This window comes from Rana temporaria, chromosome 4, assembly GCF_905171775.1.
Source record: "Rana temporaria chromosome 4, aRanTem1.1, whole genome shotgun sequence".
NCBI lineage: Eukaryota > Metazoa > Chordata > Amphibia > Anura > Ranidae > Rana > Rana temporaria.
Genome location: NC_053492.1, coordinates 353596762 through 353613002, shown reverse-complemented (window position 1 = coordinate 353613002; position 16241 = coordinate 353596762). Strand labels below are relative to the sequence as shown.

Sequence of the window (16241 nt, the reverse complement as noted above, 5' to 3'; positions counted from 1 at the left end):
CCTTTCTTCCCCATTCTGAAGCTCGTTTTGAACTTCATCAAGTTGTCTTTACCACATCTAGATGCCTAAATGCATTGAGTTGCTGCCATGTGATTGGATGATTAGCAATTTGTTACCAGGCATTTGAACAGGTGTACTTTTATAAAGTGGCAGGTATGTATAAGATTATATATATATATATATATATATATATATATATAGTATTCTGTAACTTTAAAGTGGTTGTAAAGTCTCATTCATAAATGTTCATCCCTTTTTGTTTTAGAAAGATATATGATACAATGTGTCAATTGTTATTACCTTGCTAAATCTGTGCTGTCATGTGTCCCATCTCTGTTCTCCTTCCAGATCCAAGGAGAGTATAGTGGGAGGGGCTGAGATTCCCCTCCTAAATCTAAAACAAAAAAAATGTTGCCTTCAGTTTTGCTTTAAAGTGGTTGTAAACCTCGGACATCTAAACAAAGCACATTTCTATAGTGTTTACTTGCCTCTCTCCAAAGCACTAAGTGTAATTTCTTTCTGCTGTCTAGTTCCTCTGTTATCAACATAATTCCACTTCTGACAAGTTTTCCTGACCCTAATGCTGCATACACACGACCGTCTTTCGGGTTCTAAAAAAATGACGTTTTTAACTACTTGCCGACCAGCCGCCGTATAACTTATACCAGTTATACGGCGGCAGGTCAACTCCCATGCGCGAGAGCCCGTAGCGATACGTCGGGCTCTCGAAGTGGCCCAACATCCCTGACTCCCGTGCCCGGCGGGCATGATCGCCGCCGGGCACCCGCGATTGCTCGTTACAGAGCAGGGGAACGGTGTAAACAAACAGCTCCCGGTCCTGTCAGGGGAGAAATGCCTGACCGTCTGTTCATACAATGTATGAACAGCGATCAGTCATTTCCCCTAGTGAGGCCACCCCCCCCCTACAGTTAGAACATACTTAACCCCCTCCCTGCCAGTGGCATTTTTATAGTAATCCAATGCATTTTTATAGCACTGATCGCTATAAAAATGGCAATGGTCCCAAAAATGTGTCAAGTGTCCGAAGTGTCCGCCATAATGTCGCAGTACCGAAAAAAAATCGTTGATCGCCGCCATTACTTTTATAAAAAAAAAATGCCATAAAACTATCCCCTATTTTGTAAACGCTATAACTTTTGCGCAAACCAATCAATAAACGCTTATTGCGATTTTGAAAAATATGTAGAATACGTATCGGCCTAAACTGAGGAAAAAAACATTTTTTTTTATATATATATATATATATATTTTTGGGGGATATGTATTATAGCAAAAAGTAAAAAATATAATTTTTTTTTCAAAATTGTCGCTCTATTTTTGTTTATAGCGCAAAAACTAAAAACCGCAGAGGTGATCAAATACCACCAAAAGAAAGCTCTATTTGTGGGGAAGAAAAGAACGCCACGTCGCACAACCGCGCAATTGTCAGTTAAAGCGACGCAGTGGGGAATCTCAAAAAGTGGCCTGGTCTTTGACCAGCAATATGGTCCAGGGGTTAAGTGGTTAAACCGAATACTTTTTGTAGAAGCACCTTTTGATTTTATTACAGCACTCAGTCTTTTTGGGTATGAGTCTAGAAGCATGGCACATCTTGACTTGGCAATATTTTCCCACTCTTCTTTCCAAAAACACTCCAAATCTGTCAGATTGTGAGAACATCTGCTGTGCACAGCCCTCTTTATATCACCCCATAGATTTTCAATCGTATTCAGATCTGGATTCTGGCTGTGCCATTCCAAAACTTTAGTCTTCTTCTGGTGAAGCCATCCCTTTGTTGATTTGGATGTACTGTATGCTTTCGGTCAGTGTCATGCTGAAAGATGAAATGGATGTTTATATTTTCTCCACTTGACGATGAGGACTTCATTGTGTTCCATGGTATATCTAATGTCTTGGAAATTCTTTTGTACCCTTCTCCTGACTGATGCCTTTTACAATGAGATCTCTGATGCTTTGGAAGCTCTCTGTGGAGCATGGCTTTTGCTGTAGGATGTGACTAAGAAAGTCAGTCAGGAAAGACCTACTAGAACAGCTGAACTTTATTTTGGGTTAATCAGAGGCACTATAAATCATGGCAGGAGTGTACTAACACGAGTGTGAATGTGATTGCTTAATTCTGAACATGGCTACATCCCCAGTAATAAGAGGGTGTGCACACTTATGCAACCACATTATTTTAGTTTATTTTTTAATAGATGTACTTAAATTATTTCTTTGTCCCATTTCTTTTTACATCACAGTAACCTGACATTTTTGTAGACTTTTTATATCCACTGTATGTGTATTACCTAAAGTCACTTTACTGGGTATATGTAAAGCCTGGTACACACAATGAGATTCAGGCGAATAATTGTCCCTCTTTTTTTGGGGGGGGGGGGGGTTGCATGCTAATTTCATATTGAAGATGAAGAGTTTACTCAACTTACAAAAATTCTCATACGAGGGAAGTGATGTGATGTGTTGAATTGTTTTGTAATGTATTCTTTCGCTTCCGAGCAAGCATGGTCTTGCGCTTACAATTATTATTATTTTTTTGGACAAAAGCTGTACGAATAAAACAAAAATTAGATGTTGTGTTCACTTAGAATAAAAAAAAAAGCACCTTCAGGTTTTGTCGCCAGAAAAGTCGAAAGCACTATACTAATGATTATCTAGTCGGCCAATCGTTCATCGTACGGCCATTTTCTTCCAATATTCTTATCGTGTGTATGGGCCTTAAGGGTTTACAACCATTTTATATAAATCGGTAAATGCAGTGACTCATCCCTTATCATGCACTCACTGTAACTTCATTTGGTGTGGCCCAAGGCAGACATCCTGTGTGTGTGTGTATGTATGTATGTATATGTATGTGTGTGTGTGTGTGTGTGTGTATGTATATATGTGTGTGTGTGTGTATGTGTGTGTATATGTATGTATATGTATATGTATATGTATATATATGTATATATATATATATATATATATATATATATATATATATATATATATATATATATATATATATATATATATATATATATATATATATATATATAAATAAATACTATTATAAAATAAAAAGTTAAGAATATGTCTAAAGCATCAATTTAAAAATATATTAATACTGTAATGACAAGTGTGTATGTGTGAAGCTGTTTACAGCTAAATGCATTTAGGTTGCTTGTAGCCAAACGGTAGCTATAGTATGGCTCTTCAGTATAAAGCGGTAAAAAAAATCATAGTTTACCTATTAGGAAAAAGTAAACAAAATCTGCTGACACTGGGGATTGATTTACTAAAATTGGAGAGTGCAAAATCTAGTACAGCTGTGCATGGTAGCCAAGCTTGTTCAGTTAAGCTTTGACAATAAAACTTGGAAGCGGATTGTTTTTTATGCAGAGGTGTGCCAGATTTTGCACTCCTCCAGTTTTAGTAAATTATCCCCTGTGACCCTTTGATACCAGGGTTGTAGATTGGATTCCCACCGGGTATACTTGCTGCATTCGGTGTAGTACAAGTACAGTATATATGTGGTAGGTTTCTCCTAGTGACTATTTGTTTCATTTTGTGAATCCAAACACATCCAAAACTGGATTTTGAGTGTATGTGTGCCAGTATGACTGTGGGTTGGACATTAATCTATAAGCTTCTTGGGAAGCAGGGACTAATGTGAGTATTTTTTGTGCTTTTGTACAGAACTGCGGAATAATTTGGCACTATATAAATTAAAAATGTAAGCCATTGAAATGTTAATAAAACTTTTTTAGTTTTATTCTGACATCTTCCCCAAGTAATTTTTGGTTATGTTTGTTGATAGTCTGATTTTGAATTGAAAAATTATTGTACATTTTGTTTTAAGCAGATTTAAATATCTCTTTACAACATTTTGATTGTTCTGTCTGTTTCAGAATTGGTAACATATTGTTCTCAGTGGAGACTCAGACAACAGAGGAAAGGACACAATTGTACCATGCAGAGATGGAATCTCTTTATAAGGATCTCACTGCTAAGGGAAAAGTATTGGTGCTTTCTACAGAGCTGGGAGTAAGTAATTAATTTTGTATGCTGCTCTGTCCTATGTAGAAAAAGTTTAGCGCATATTGTATAGGCTCGTATTTCCCAAACTTTGAGTAGGGTACTACTCAGGAAGTTTGCAGAGTCATAATAAAATATGTACTGTTTAGGGTAAAGATGTGTTTTTTGTTTTTTTTTGGTCTGCTTTAAAAAAAAGAAAATTGACATTTATTTTAAAAAGGCCATTCTAGGTTACTTCCTGGAGCATTTCTTTTTTTAATCTTGCGTCTAACTCTAAGTGGCTATATATACCTGCTGCTAGCTACATCAGATAATGGTATGTCAGTAGTAGTTGGTTACATTCAACTGGACTTTTTCTGTAGTGCTGAAGATGTTTAGCAGCCTATCCGGGCTGCCTTTTCAGTTCAAATGTACAGTGGGGATCGAAAGTTTGGGCACCCCAGGTAAAAATTTGTATTAATGTGCATAACGAAGCCAAGGAAAGATGGAAAAATCTCCAAAAGGCATCAAATTACATATTGGACATTCTTATATGTCAAAAAAAGTTAATTTTATTTCCATCATTTACACTTTCAAAATGACAGAAAACCAAAAAATGGCGTCTGCAAAAGTTTTGGCACCCTGCAGAGTTAATATCTTGTACTGCTCCTTTGGCAAGTATCACAGCTTGTAAACGCTTTTTGTAGCCAGCCAAGAGTCTTTCAATTCTTGTTTGAGGTATCTTTGCACATTCTTCCTTACAAAAGTCTTCCAGTTCTTTGAGATTTCTGGGCTGTCTGTCATGCACTGCTCTTTTAAGGTCTATCCATAGATTTTCAATTATGTTGAGGTCAGGAGATTGTGAAGGCCATGGCAAAACCTTCAGTTTACGCCTCTTGATGTAATCCGCAGTGGATTTTGAGGTGTGTTTAGGATCATTATCCATTTGTAGAAGCCATCCTCTTAAACTTCAGCTTTTTCACAGATGGCATCAAGTTACCATCCAAATTTCGCTGAAATTTTTATTGAATCCATTTTTCCTTCTACTCGTGAAATGTTCCCTGTGCCACTGGCTGCAATACAACCCCAAAGCATGATTGATTCACCCCCATGCTTAACAGTTGGACGGAGGTTCTTTTCATTAAATTCTGTGCCCTTTCTTCTCCAAACGTACCTTTGCTCATTCCGGCCAAAAAGTTATATTTTAACCTCATCGGTCCACAGCACTTGTTTCCACAATGCATCAGGCTTGTCTATATGTTCATTTGCAAAGTTCAAACGCAGATTTTTGTGGTGAGGACGTAGAAGAGGTTTTCTTCTGATGACTCTTCCATGAAGACCATATTTGTACAAGTATCTCTTTATAGTGGAATAGTGTACCACAACTCCAGTGTCTGTCAGATCTTTCTGGAGGGATCGTGCAGTCAAACGTGTGTTTTAAATTGCTTTTCTCACAATCCTGCGAGCTGTTCTGTCTGATCTTTTTCTTGGTCTTCCAGATCTTGCTTTAACTTCCACTGTTCCTGATGACTGCCATTTCTTAATTACATTCCGAACAGAGGATATTGATATCTGAAAATGCTTTGCTGTCTTCCTATAGCCTTCTCCAGCTTTGTGAGCGTCAACTATTTTCAGTTTCAGTTTTCTAGACAACTGCTTTGAAGAACTCATGGTGCTGATTGTTGGGGCAAGGTCAGATGAGTATGGGCATTTAAAACCTTTGAGATTGACATCACCTGGTCTTCCCAGACGATGATTGAGTACAATCCATGACACTGGCAGGTCTCAGCTTTGCAAAGGGGGCAGTGCATGCTATAAATTCGGTTTGGGCGACACCCAGTCTAAAGTGTTTCCCCTACACCAGTCCCTCAAGGAATTAGTCCTACAGGAGTGGAGAGATCCTGAAAGGAGGATAATCAAACAAAAAACCTGGAAAAGAAGGTTTCCCTTCTCCCAGGAAGACGAGGAGGTCTTTTTTAAACTCCCCAGACTTTATGCGGCTCTGTCGCAAGTCACTAAATTGTCTGATCTCTCCTTTGAGGATGCGGGTAACATCAAGGATCTGATGGACCGTAGAGCAGAATCTCTCCTTAGAAAAGCTTGGGAGGCCAACTCGGCAGCACTGAGTCCAGCTCTAGCAGCAGCATGCGTAGCTAGGAACACCGATATATGGGTGGAAACGCTCACCGAGCACCTGGCTCAGAATACTGACGCAGAAGAAGTAGTTGAATCACTTACAGTGATAAGGAAAGCGATTGCTTACCTAGCAGATGCAGCAATAGAATCTGCACGAGCATCAGCTAAAACAGCAGCCCTCATTAACTCAGCCAGGAGGGCAGTTTGGATTAAAGCCTGGGAAGGAGATGCAACATCCAAGGGTAAATTATGTGGCATCCCCTTTCAGGGTTCCCTGTTGTTTGGCAAAGACCTAGATGATGTCCTGGCCAGGTCATCAGAAAAAGGCAAAAAATTTCCGGTTAAACCCAAAAAAGAAGTTTTCAAAAAAACTTTTCGAGGCCCCCAGGGGCAGGGTAAACAAAAAGCCAAAAAGGAACCTTACAGGCGCTGGAACTTTGGTAAAGGGAATAAGAGGAACAACCTGCTTTTCCCTCCTCCAAAAGCCGGCGACAAACAATCCAAGTGACGCCGAGATCAAAGTGGGGGGGTCGACTGTCCCAATTCCTTCCCCAATGGGAGAAAATTTCGAACAGTCCTTACATTCGCCTAATAATTCAAAAGGGCTATCGTCTAGAATTTCTGACGACACCCCCCTCTACGGTCACACTTACACATCTTCCCAGGGATGCCCTGAAGAGGTCTGCCCTCTTACAGGGCATAAGGGAGTTAGCAGAACAACTAGTGATAGTGCCGGTACCAAAGGATCAGCAATACCGGGGATTTTATTCCCATGTATTCGTAGTTCGCAAACCTTCTGGAAAATACCGTTTAATAGTGAATCTGAGAAACCTGAACAAGTTTCTGGAATACAAAAAATTCACTATGGAAAGTATTTATTCGGTAAGAAAGAACCTCATGAAGGCAGCCTTCATGGTGACCCTAGACCTCAAAGATGCCTACCTTCACGTGCCAATTCATGTGGATCACCAGGCATACCTGAGGTTTGCGGTTGTAGTGGAAGGAAAAATCCTCCACTGGCAGTTCAGGGCACTACCTTTTGGGCTAACTTCCAGCCCAAGAATATTCACAAAGATCCTAGCGGAAGCTACGGCATTTCTACACCTACAGGGCATATCCCTTATACCCTATCTGGACGACTTACTGATATCAGGAAAGTCTGCCATTCAGGTCTCGTTGGACACCAACAGGGTAATAGCAGTCCTGGAGAGTCTAGGGTGGATAGTCAACAAAGAAAAATCCTCTCTCGAACCAGAGCAGGTCAAGACCTTCCTGGGATATATAGTGGACACTCGGCAGCAGAAGCTCTTCTTACCAGAAGACAAGGTGTTAAAGCTAGCCTCAGCGGCAGGGGACCTAAAAAAGAACCCCAGACTCTCCAGAAGAAGTGTTCTGAGAGTCTTAGGCCTTATGTCAGCCAGCATTCCAGCAGTGGTCTGGGCGCAGCTTCATGCCAGGACACTGCATTTCTTCTTCCTGTCCTCATGGGACAAAAAGAGGGAGTCCCTAGACCAGGACATTCTGCTCACCCCCCAGGTCCTGACCTCCCTGGAGTGGTGGACGTTTCACCAAAACCTGAAGGAAGGGCGACCATGGGCACAGTGGAACCCAGTGAAGGTTACCACCGATGCCAGTTCCTGGGGGTGGGGCGCCCACCTGGAAAAGAAAAAAGCTCAGGGGCAATGGGACAGCTCACTAGCTCGCAGGTCATCCAACTACAGGGAACTCAGAGCAGTGGGGGAAGCCCTAATAGCCTTCCAGGAGGACATCAGGGGCAGAGAAGTCCAAGTAAGCTCCGACAATTCCACAGTGGTAGCGTACCTAGGTCACCAGGGAGGGACCAGACCCAGCCCCCTATTAGAACTATCCAAGGAGATCTTGGAATGGGCAGAAGGAAGAGTAGTCTCCATTTCAGCCATACACATAAAGGGGACGAACAATACAGAAGCAGACTTCCTCAGCCGTTACCAGTTGAGGCAGGAGGAATGGGAACTGAACCCAGAGGTCTTTCAAACTCTGGTCCAGCTCTTCGGAAATCCAGAGATAGACCTATTTGCCAACCGACAAAACAGGAAGGTGGGAAGGTATTTCTCGATTTCCAGGGAACCACAGTCGGAGGGTCTGGATGCACTATCCCAGACCTGGGACTTCGGGCTGGCCTATGCTTTCCCGCCGGTGATACTTATTTCGCGAGTTCTCCAAAAACTCAGCAGGTCCCCGGGCCAGATTCTTCTGATAGCACCATGGTGGCCAAGAAGAACTTGGTTTGCAAACCTAAGATCCATGGCGATAGGGGAACCAATAAAACTCCCGTACAGGGCAGATCTCCTCAGGCAGGGCCCAGTACTTCACCCCAAGCCGGAATTTTTTCAACTAGCGGCCTGGTTAGTGAGCGCCAGATCTTAGAACGCAAAGGCTGCTCAGAGAGGGTCATTAGTACTCTTCTCATGAGCAGGAAATCAGTAACTCAAAAGATTTACCTTAAAGTGTGGAAGACCTTCTGTTCCTGGGGTAAGAAAAGACAAGTATCCTTAACCTCTATCCCGGTTATCCTGGACTTCCTCCAGGATGGGGTAGACATGGGACTAAAAGTCAGTACCCTTCGGGTCCAGATAGCGGCCCTCTCAGTCTATCTTGACAAAAGATTGGCCAAAGAGGACCTGATTAGACGTTTCTTGTTGGCTAGGGAAAGAGTGTCTCCAGTCCAGAAACATAGTTGTCCACCTTGGGACCTAACTAGGGTGTTAGAGGCGTTATCTATACACCCATTCGAACCTCTGGAAGAGGTTTCCCTTAAGTTGCTAACCTTAAAAGTGACTTTTTTGTTAGCCATTACTTCGGCCAGGAGGGTAGGGGATTTGCAGGCGCTATCCATGAAAGAACCCTTCCTAAGAGTACAGGCAGATAGGATCACTCTTAGAGCAGACCCCCTGTATTTACCGAAAGTGGCATCCTTATTTAATAGGACGCAAGACATAATATTGCCGTCCTTTTGTTCTGAACCAAAGAACGAGAAAGAAAAGAAATTTCATTTTTTAGACGTAAGAAGGTGTCTTCTCACTTACCTAGAAAGAACTAAGAGTTTTAGGAGATCCAATCACCTATTAGTTCTACATGCTGGGCCCAGGAAGGGACTGCAGGCATCAAAGGTCTCAGTCTCAAGATGGATTAGAGAGGCTATATCCATAGCCTACGTATGCACCGGAGCGACTGCTCCCAGTAAAATCAAGGCTCACTCTACTAGATCCTTGGCAACTTCCTGGGCTGAGAAAGCAGGGGCCTCCTGGGAACAAATCCACAGCGCGGCTACCTGGTCCAGCCATCACACATTCCTGAAGCACTATCGTGTGGAAATGTTATCACAGCAAGACTTAGCCTTTGGTCGAAAGGTTCTACAAGCTGTGGTCCCACCCTGAAGGTAGGCCTGTGTATACTTGATTATCCTCTCGGGTGCCGTCCTGGAAGGTGATAAGAGAAAACCTACGTTAGGCTTACCGGTAACGGTATTTCTATGAACCTTCCAGGACGGCAGGCCTACTTCCCGCCCTATGTGGAGGGAAAAGGTAAGTACCTATAAGGACTACGTCCCTTGTGAACCAGTTCAGAATTACTCTATTACATACTGGGGAGCAAGGGGAAGGGTGGGGCTTTTTAAACTGTCATGTGATTGTGTTTCCTGCAGGGAGGAGCCATCACCTCTCTTGGGTGCCGTCCTGGAAGGTTCATAGAAATACCGTTACCGGTAAGCCTAACGTAGGTTTTTGGTGGTATTTGATCACCTCTGCGCTTTTTTATTTTTTGCGTTTATAAACAAAAATAGAGTGACAATTTTAAAAAAACAGCAATATTTTGTACTTTTTGCTATATTATCCCCCTTTTTTTTTTTTCTCAGTATAGGCCGATATGTATTCTTCTACATATTTTTGTAAAAAAAAAAAACGCAATAAGCATATATTGATTGGTTTGCTCAAAAGTTAAACAAATTGGGGATAGTTTTATGGCATTTTTATTTTTTACTAGTAATGGTGGCGATTTGCGATTTTTATCGTGATTGCGACATTATGGCCGACACTTGACACACATTTTTGGGACCATTGTCATTTTTGCAGTGATCAGTGCTATACAAATGCACTGATTACTGTAAAAATTACACTGGCATTATCTGCACTGGAGCAGTAGGAAACCAAAAGAAAGTTGACCTGTGCCTTGTCTCTTTATGTCTCCTCATGCTGTACCATGTGGCTCTGTATTTTGTAAGAAATGTACTCCTTTTTCTTATTCTCAATAAAAAGTTACTTGATATAAAAATTACACTGGCAGTGAAGGGGTTAACCACTAGGGGGCACTGAAGGGGTTAAGTGTGTCCTAGGGAGTGATTCTAACTGTTAGGGGGTGAAGCTACCAGTGAAATGTCAACGATCACTGTTCACGATCACAGGGGGAACAGTAGATCCCTGACTTGTCACTATGCAGAACAGAGGAATGCCTTGTTTACAAAGGCATCCCTCTGTTCTGCCTTTGCCGACCGCAATCGCGGACCGCCTGGCATCATCAAATTCCCGGGACCCGCGGACGCACTCATGTGGCAGGGGAAGCACCTCCGGCGGCCCGCGCCCACTGGGCGGCAAATTTAAAGGGACGTATAGGTACATCCATTTGCCTGCCCGTGCCATTGTGTAGACTTAATTGTGCGTGCGCTGGTTGGCAAGTGGTTAAGTCATCATTACTATCTGTCTTCCTGTCCTGGTAACAACCGCTCCCCTCATTTCTTGTTTTGCTGGTACAGGGGCATGAGGTGGGGTGAAATTTTATTCCGTGGGACACAGTCCACATTTAAAAACTTGGAAGAAGTATTTCTTCTTCCCAACTGTATCTGCAAAAAAAAAAAAAAGTTTGGTTGGAGGCGCACTGTAAACTTATCAGCTTCATTTTAAAGAATCCCTATAACAATCCAGAGTAGTTTAAAAGAGATAAAAAAAATGCTTGGCTTTATAGATGCCAATCATGAGCACGCTGACCTTCTTCTCTTTTTTTTTTTTTTCTTTTTATGTTGGTTGAAATGGTGTTTTCAATACAATTGCAACATAATTGGATAGCTCACAGGATAAATGATCATACATTATGTTATAGTTGATACCGTAATAACCTGATTTTTAATTTTTATAGCAATAATAGTTTCAGCACCAGTGTTACTCAGCAGAGTCAACAATGCAAAATAAAAGGATTCTCTTCTTGTATCTCAGTTAGTGACACAAAGCCCTTGTTTACACCCGTGCGGCTTTGAAATCATGCGATTTCAAAGCCGCAGATCGTTGCGGTTTCAGGTGCGGCTTGCTGACATCTTCACAGTTTCGTTTACACAGATGCTAATGCAAATTGCACATGAAATCGCACAAATCATTTTTAAAAGTTGCTGCAGCATGAGTCGTGGCAATTTGAACAGTTCCATTGCCGGCGTTCTGCCAAGATGTGTCCCCCCGGCGGATAATGCCCGCCCTGGACTGCGCAGCGCTCCAGCTCCGAAAATTACCGAACATAATGAGCTGTAGACTGCACCTGCGCAATGAACAGGGCATAGTGACAGTCGCCGCACGCTCCCGATGCTCGCTCCACTCTGCAAGTGTATTACAATTATATCATGTAAGGGGCGGATGGCACAAACTCCCCCATCAACAGTGCAAAACTCGCCCTTCTTTCCCTTCTTTTCATACACAGTAAGATCTGCAGAAGGACGCAAGTATAATATGTAAGTTTTAGCATAACGCCCAAATAATGGGAAGCAATAAGAGATGGAAAAAAGGCCATCTCCAAAAAACTTACTCATTCCCAGCATGTGAGGATGTGCGACCAGGAACGCATGAGTCGCTAAGGTTGTCTGCAACCGGGAACTGAGGTAGGGCCAGTGGGAAAGCCAAGAGCATAAACATGTATCACAGATGAATGTGTGTTCAACTGGCAGGTGACTGGGGCTCCCATCTAAATTAGATAATTGATAACATTAATGAAAACCAAAAGGGTAAGTGGTAATTGGGTTATATAGTAAAAGCCCCCAACCCAGGTAGTAGCTGGGGGTAATAAATAGGCAATTGTTACCCTGTATGGAGATAAGACCCAGTAAATAGGCATATGTAAAGCAGGATTGGCCCTCAGCTGATGTCCTTAGTGAATGCTCCCGATATTAACCACCCAGCCTGACCAGCGTCATGCTCCCGATATTAACCACCCAGCCCGACCAGCGTCACGCTGGTATGACACCAGGAAAGAGTGTCTGGATCAAAGCAGCAGCTGCCGCTCATTTAAAACCAGGCAAAGCTTCCCATTGGTCAACCAAGATGACATGACTCGTCCAAAATGCCGACGCCCCCAGGCGTCGGACATATGGGGGCGGGTGCGTGGCGCCGATGCTATAAGGAAAGACCGCCCACCCTCCGCACTCAAAATGAGTGACCAATGGGGGGAATGGGAGGGCACCTGAGAGCATCGCAGCTCCCGGAAGTGCAGGCAAAAGCAAACCCGTAGTCCCTAAATGCACAACCAAAACATGCCGGAATAGAGCAGAAAAAGGGTATATCTGAAAAATTGCAGCTAAAATTGCCCAATGGAGCACAGGTACAAAGCCAAGGGTATTAACCACAAGAAGTTGGATTAAACCTCCATCCCTAATGAGCGAGAAAAAAAGTTTTGGGACTTTAAATGAGAAATATGTTAAAATATAACTCCATCCCTGTTATTTGTAAAAAAGAGGAGGGGTTTGCATGAGAGAACTCAAAGATAAGACCGTGTAATATGGATGCGTTTATTTGTCTAAAACACATAGCAGAGCATGCGATTTCGAATGTATACATAATAGTAAAAATACATGACAGTGCATATAAAAAAGCACAATGCAAAAACCGCCCCTGAAGATTGGCTATAATGCCATGAAAGGCATCTCGGGCTTACATAGATGCTACATGTTTCAGTTTTAGGACCTACCTTGGGTTTAATGATTCTATATTTAAATAATGTAATGTACAAGTTATACAATGTTTATGGTTTTTGCATCATGCTTTTTTTATATGCACTGTCATGTATGTTTACTATTATGTATACATTCGAAATCGCATGCTCTGCTATGTGTTTTAGACAAATAAACACATCCATATTACACTGTCTTATCTTTGAGTTCTCTCATGCATACCTCATTTAAAGTCCCAAACCCCTCCTCTTCTTTACAAATAACAGGGATGGAGTTATATGTTAACATATTTCTCATTTAAAGTCCCAAAACTTTTTTTCTCTATATACGGCCTCCAGCCCCTGGGGGCGCGCACCGCATCACTCAGGTGCCGGTGCGCGTGCCTGGCGGCTGCGATGTCCGCCAGGCACCCGTGATCGGCAGTCACAGAGAGATCCATGTCCTGTCAGGGAGAGGAGACCGATGGTGTGTCCCTTGTATATAGGGATATACGGCCTCCAGTCACTCCCCTCCCCCCACAGTTATAAACGCTATGCAGGACACACATTAACCCCTTTCTCGCCCCCTAGTGTTAACCCCTTCCCTGCCAGTCACATTTTATACAGTAATCAGTGTATATTTATAGCACTGTTCGCTGTATAAAGGTGAATGGTCCCAAAAATGTGTCAAAAGTGTACAATGTGTCCGCCGTAATATCGCAGTCCTGACAAAAATCACAGATCGCCACCATTACTAGTAAAAAAATAATAATAATAAAAAAATCATAATTCTATCCCTTTTTTTTGTAGGCGCTATAACGTTTGTGCAAACCAATCACTATATGCTTATTGCGATTTTTATTTTTACCAAAAATATGTAGAAGAATAAGTATTGGCCTAAACTTTTTTTTTATTATTATTTATTTATTATAGCAAAAAGTAAAAAAAAAAAAAAATTCAAAATTGTCGCTCTATTTTTGTTTAGAAAACCACAGAGGTGATCAAATACCACCAAAAGAAAGCTCTATTTGTGGGGAAAAAGGATGTCAATTTTGTTTGGGAGCCACGGCGCACGACCGCGCAATTGTCATTCAAAGTGTGACAGTGCTGAAAGCTGAAATTTCGCCTGGGCAGGAGGGGGGGGGGGGGGGTATATGTGCCCAGTAAGCAAGTGGTTAAAATACTGGACCTTGCAAAATGCAGACTTTCCAATCTCGGCATGCTAGCTGCTGGTTTTTAGCACCCTGTACATTTATAGTAATATGGCTTACAGACACACTGCTTTAAAAATCCACAGCATGTTTCAAACAGTATACCATTCTTCAGGGGAAAATGTTCCATATCCTCCCTTTCTTAAAGGGGTTGTAAAGGTAAAAAAAAAAAATTCCCTAAATCGCTTTCTTTACCTTAGTGCAGTCCTCCTTCCCTTACCTCATTCTTCGATTTTTGCTTTTAAATGTCCTTATTTTCTCTGAGAAATCCTCACTTTCTGTTCTTCTGTCTGAATCCACACAGTAATGCGAGGCTTTCTGAGTGAGTGAGTGAGAAACGTATATAGCGCAACACATGCAAACTGAATGGCTCCCCAGTGTGGAGTGTCCTGCTCGCCCCCTCCCTTGAGGGGGCGAGCAGGAGAGTCAGGATGCTCTCTACGTTGCAGATAGAGAAAGGAGCTGTGTGTTGGTGGGCGTCCGGACTCTCCTGCTCGCCCCCTCAAGGGAGGGGGCGAGCACGACACTCCACACCAGGGAGAAAGCCTTGCATTACTGTGTGTAGTTGCAGACAGAATAACAGGAAGTGAGCATTTCTCAGAAGAAATAAAGACATTTAAAAGCAAAATGGAAGGATGAGGTAAGTGAAGGAGGACTGCACTAAGGTAAAGGAAGATATTTAGGGAAAAAAATAATTACCTTTACAACCCCTTTTAAAGTGTTTGTTACCCCAGCATTTCATATTCCTGATATGTGTCTGCTGTCTCATGTACATGTATGACAACATTTCCTGTTCTCTTTATATTGCTTCCTTTATGCAAAATCCCTGTCAGTCCCTCAGCTTTCCTATTAAAAACTAACCACAGTAAGCAGAAGAGCACAGTGTGGTCAGTTCTCAAGCTATGCTGGGAGCTCTGCCTGCTCACCTCCAATGATCAGGCTTGTCCTGATACACCTCTACTGCACAGCCTATCACTGGAAAGCTCAGTGTGCTGTTGTTTGTTCTCTCCCAGCTCTCATGCAGCCTGAGAACCGAGGGAACAGTGTTTATGTGATCACTTATTTAAAAACATTATAAATACTTTCATTTTTTAATTTCATTTCACTTTCATTTTTTTATTTTAAACTGAATGGGTTGTTTTACAAGGTGATCGTTTTTAGATCACTTTAAGGTATTCTTGCAGTTGTCATTCTATTCTTTTAGGATATCTGTCTGCAGCTGACTGCTTTTTGAAGTCATTACAGCTCTCTACATTTTCAAGGTGACTGGAAAGTACTCTCATATTTATAGTACACCCTTGACTCTAACCTCATGGTTATCTGGTTTCATTGTGTATTTTTGATGAAACATTCTATATTTCCTAATTGCTCAAAAAAAAACACACAGCAGCCCTTCTGTGTTAATGTAAGCTTGGATACAGCTACAATCAAAGCAGATTTGCTGATAGGTTTGTTTTTTAACAATAAATATATAAGCGCATCTGAACTATTTTACTGTAACACACACAGTACAGGAATGAGTCATTGTCTTTTTGAAGCTTTTAACCTTGTCTCTTGTATAGTCATCACTGATACCTAGTATGTTTCTCATCTTTGGTTTCTAGGAGGCAGATGTTGTGTGTGAACTCATTCTGTCATTGGTGTATTATTTCTACAATTTAGTGCCACTCTCCAGGGGATCCAGGTCAGTGTCCTTGATCTTATTCAACTATTTGAAAAGCATACCCTTTTGTGTTCTTGATTTTCATAATCGGCTAAATGATTCAGCAATTTAATAAATATGAATGACTTTGAATTCAAATAAAAAGGGGTAATTTTATTGCCCAAAGATGCCGATCAAGTGTTCTCCTTGCATAACATGCTCACAGAAAAAATCTACCTAAATGTGTAAAAAAATTAAATTGTGCTTTATGCTGGGTTCACACTGCTGCGCTGTGCAAC

At 41.8% G+C, this 16241-nt stretch overlaps 1 protein-coding gene across 2 annotated transcripts in view; it reads left to right on the top strand.

The window, feature by feature from the left end:
* Positions 1-16241, top strand: part of TTC13 (tetratricopeptide repeat domain 13) — a 165094-nt gene that overhangs the window by 134848 nt on the left and 14005 nt on the right. For both annotated transcript variants that reach the window (XM_040350838.1, XM_040350839.1), the window contains exons 19-20: positions 3912-4047; positions 15905-15984. In XM_040350838.1, coding sequence (XP_040206772.1) covers positions 3912-4047; positions 15905-15984 — 216 coding nt within the window. The remainder of the gene's footprint in view (positions 1-3911; positions 4048-15904; positions 15985-16241) is intronic.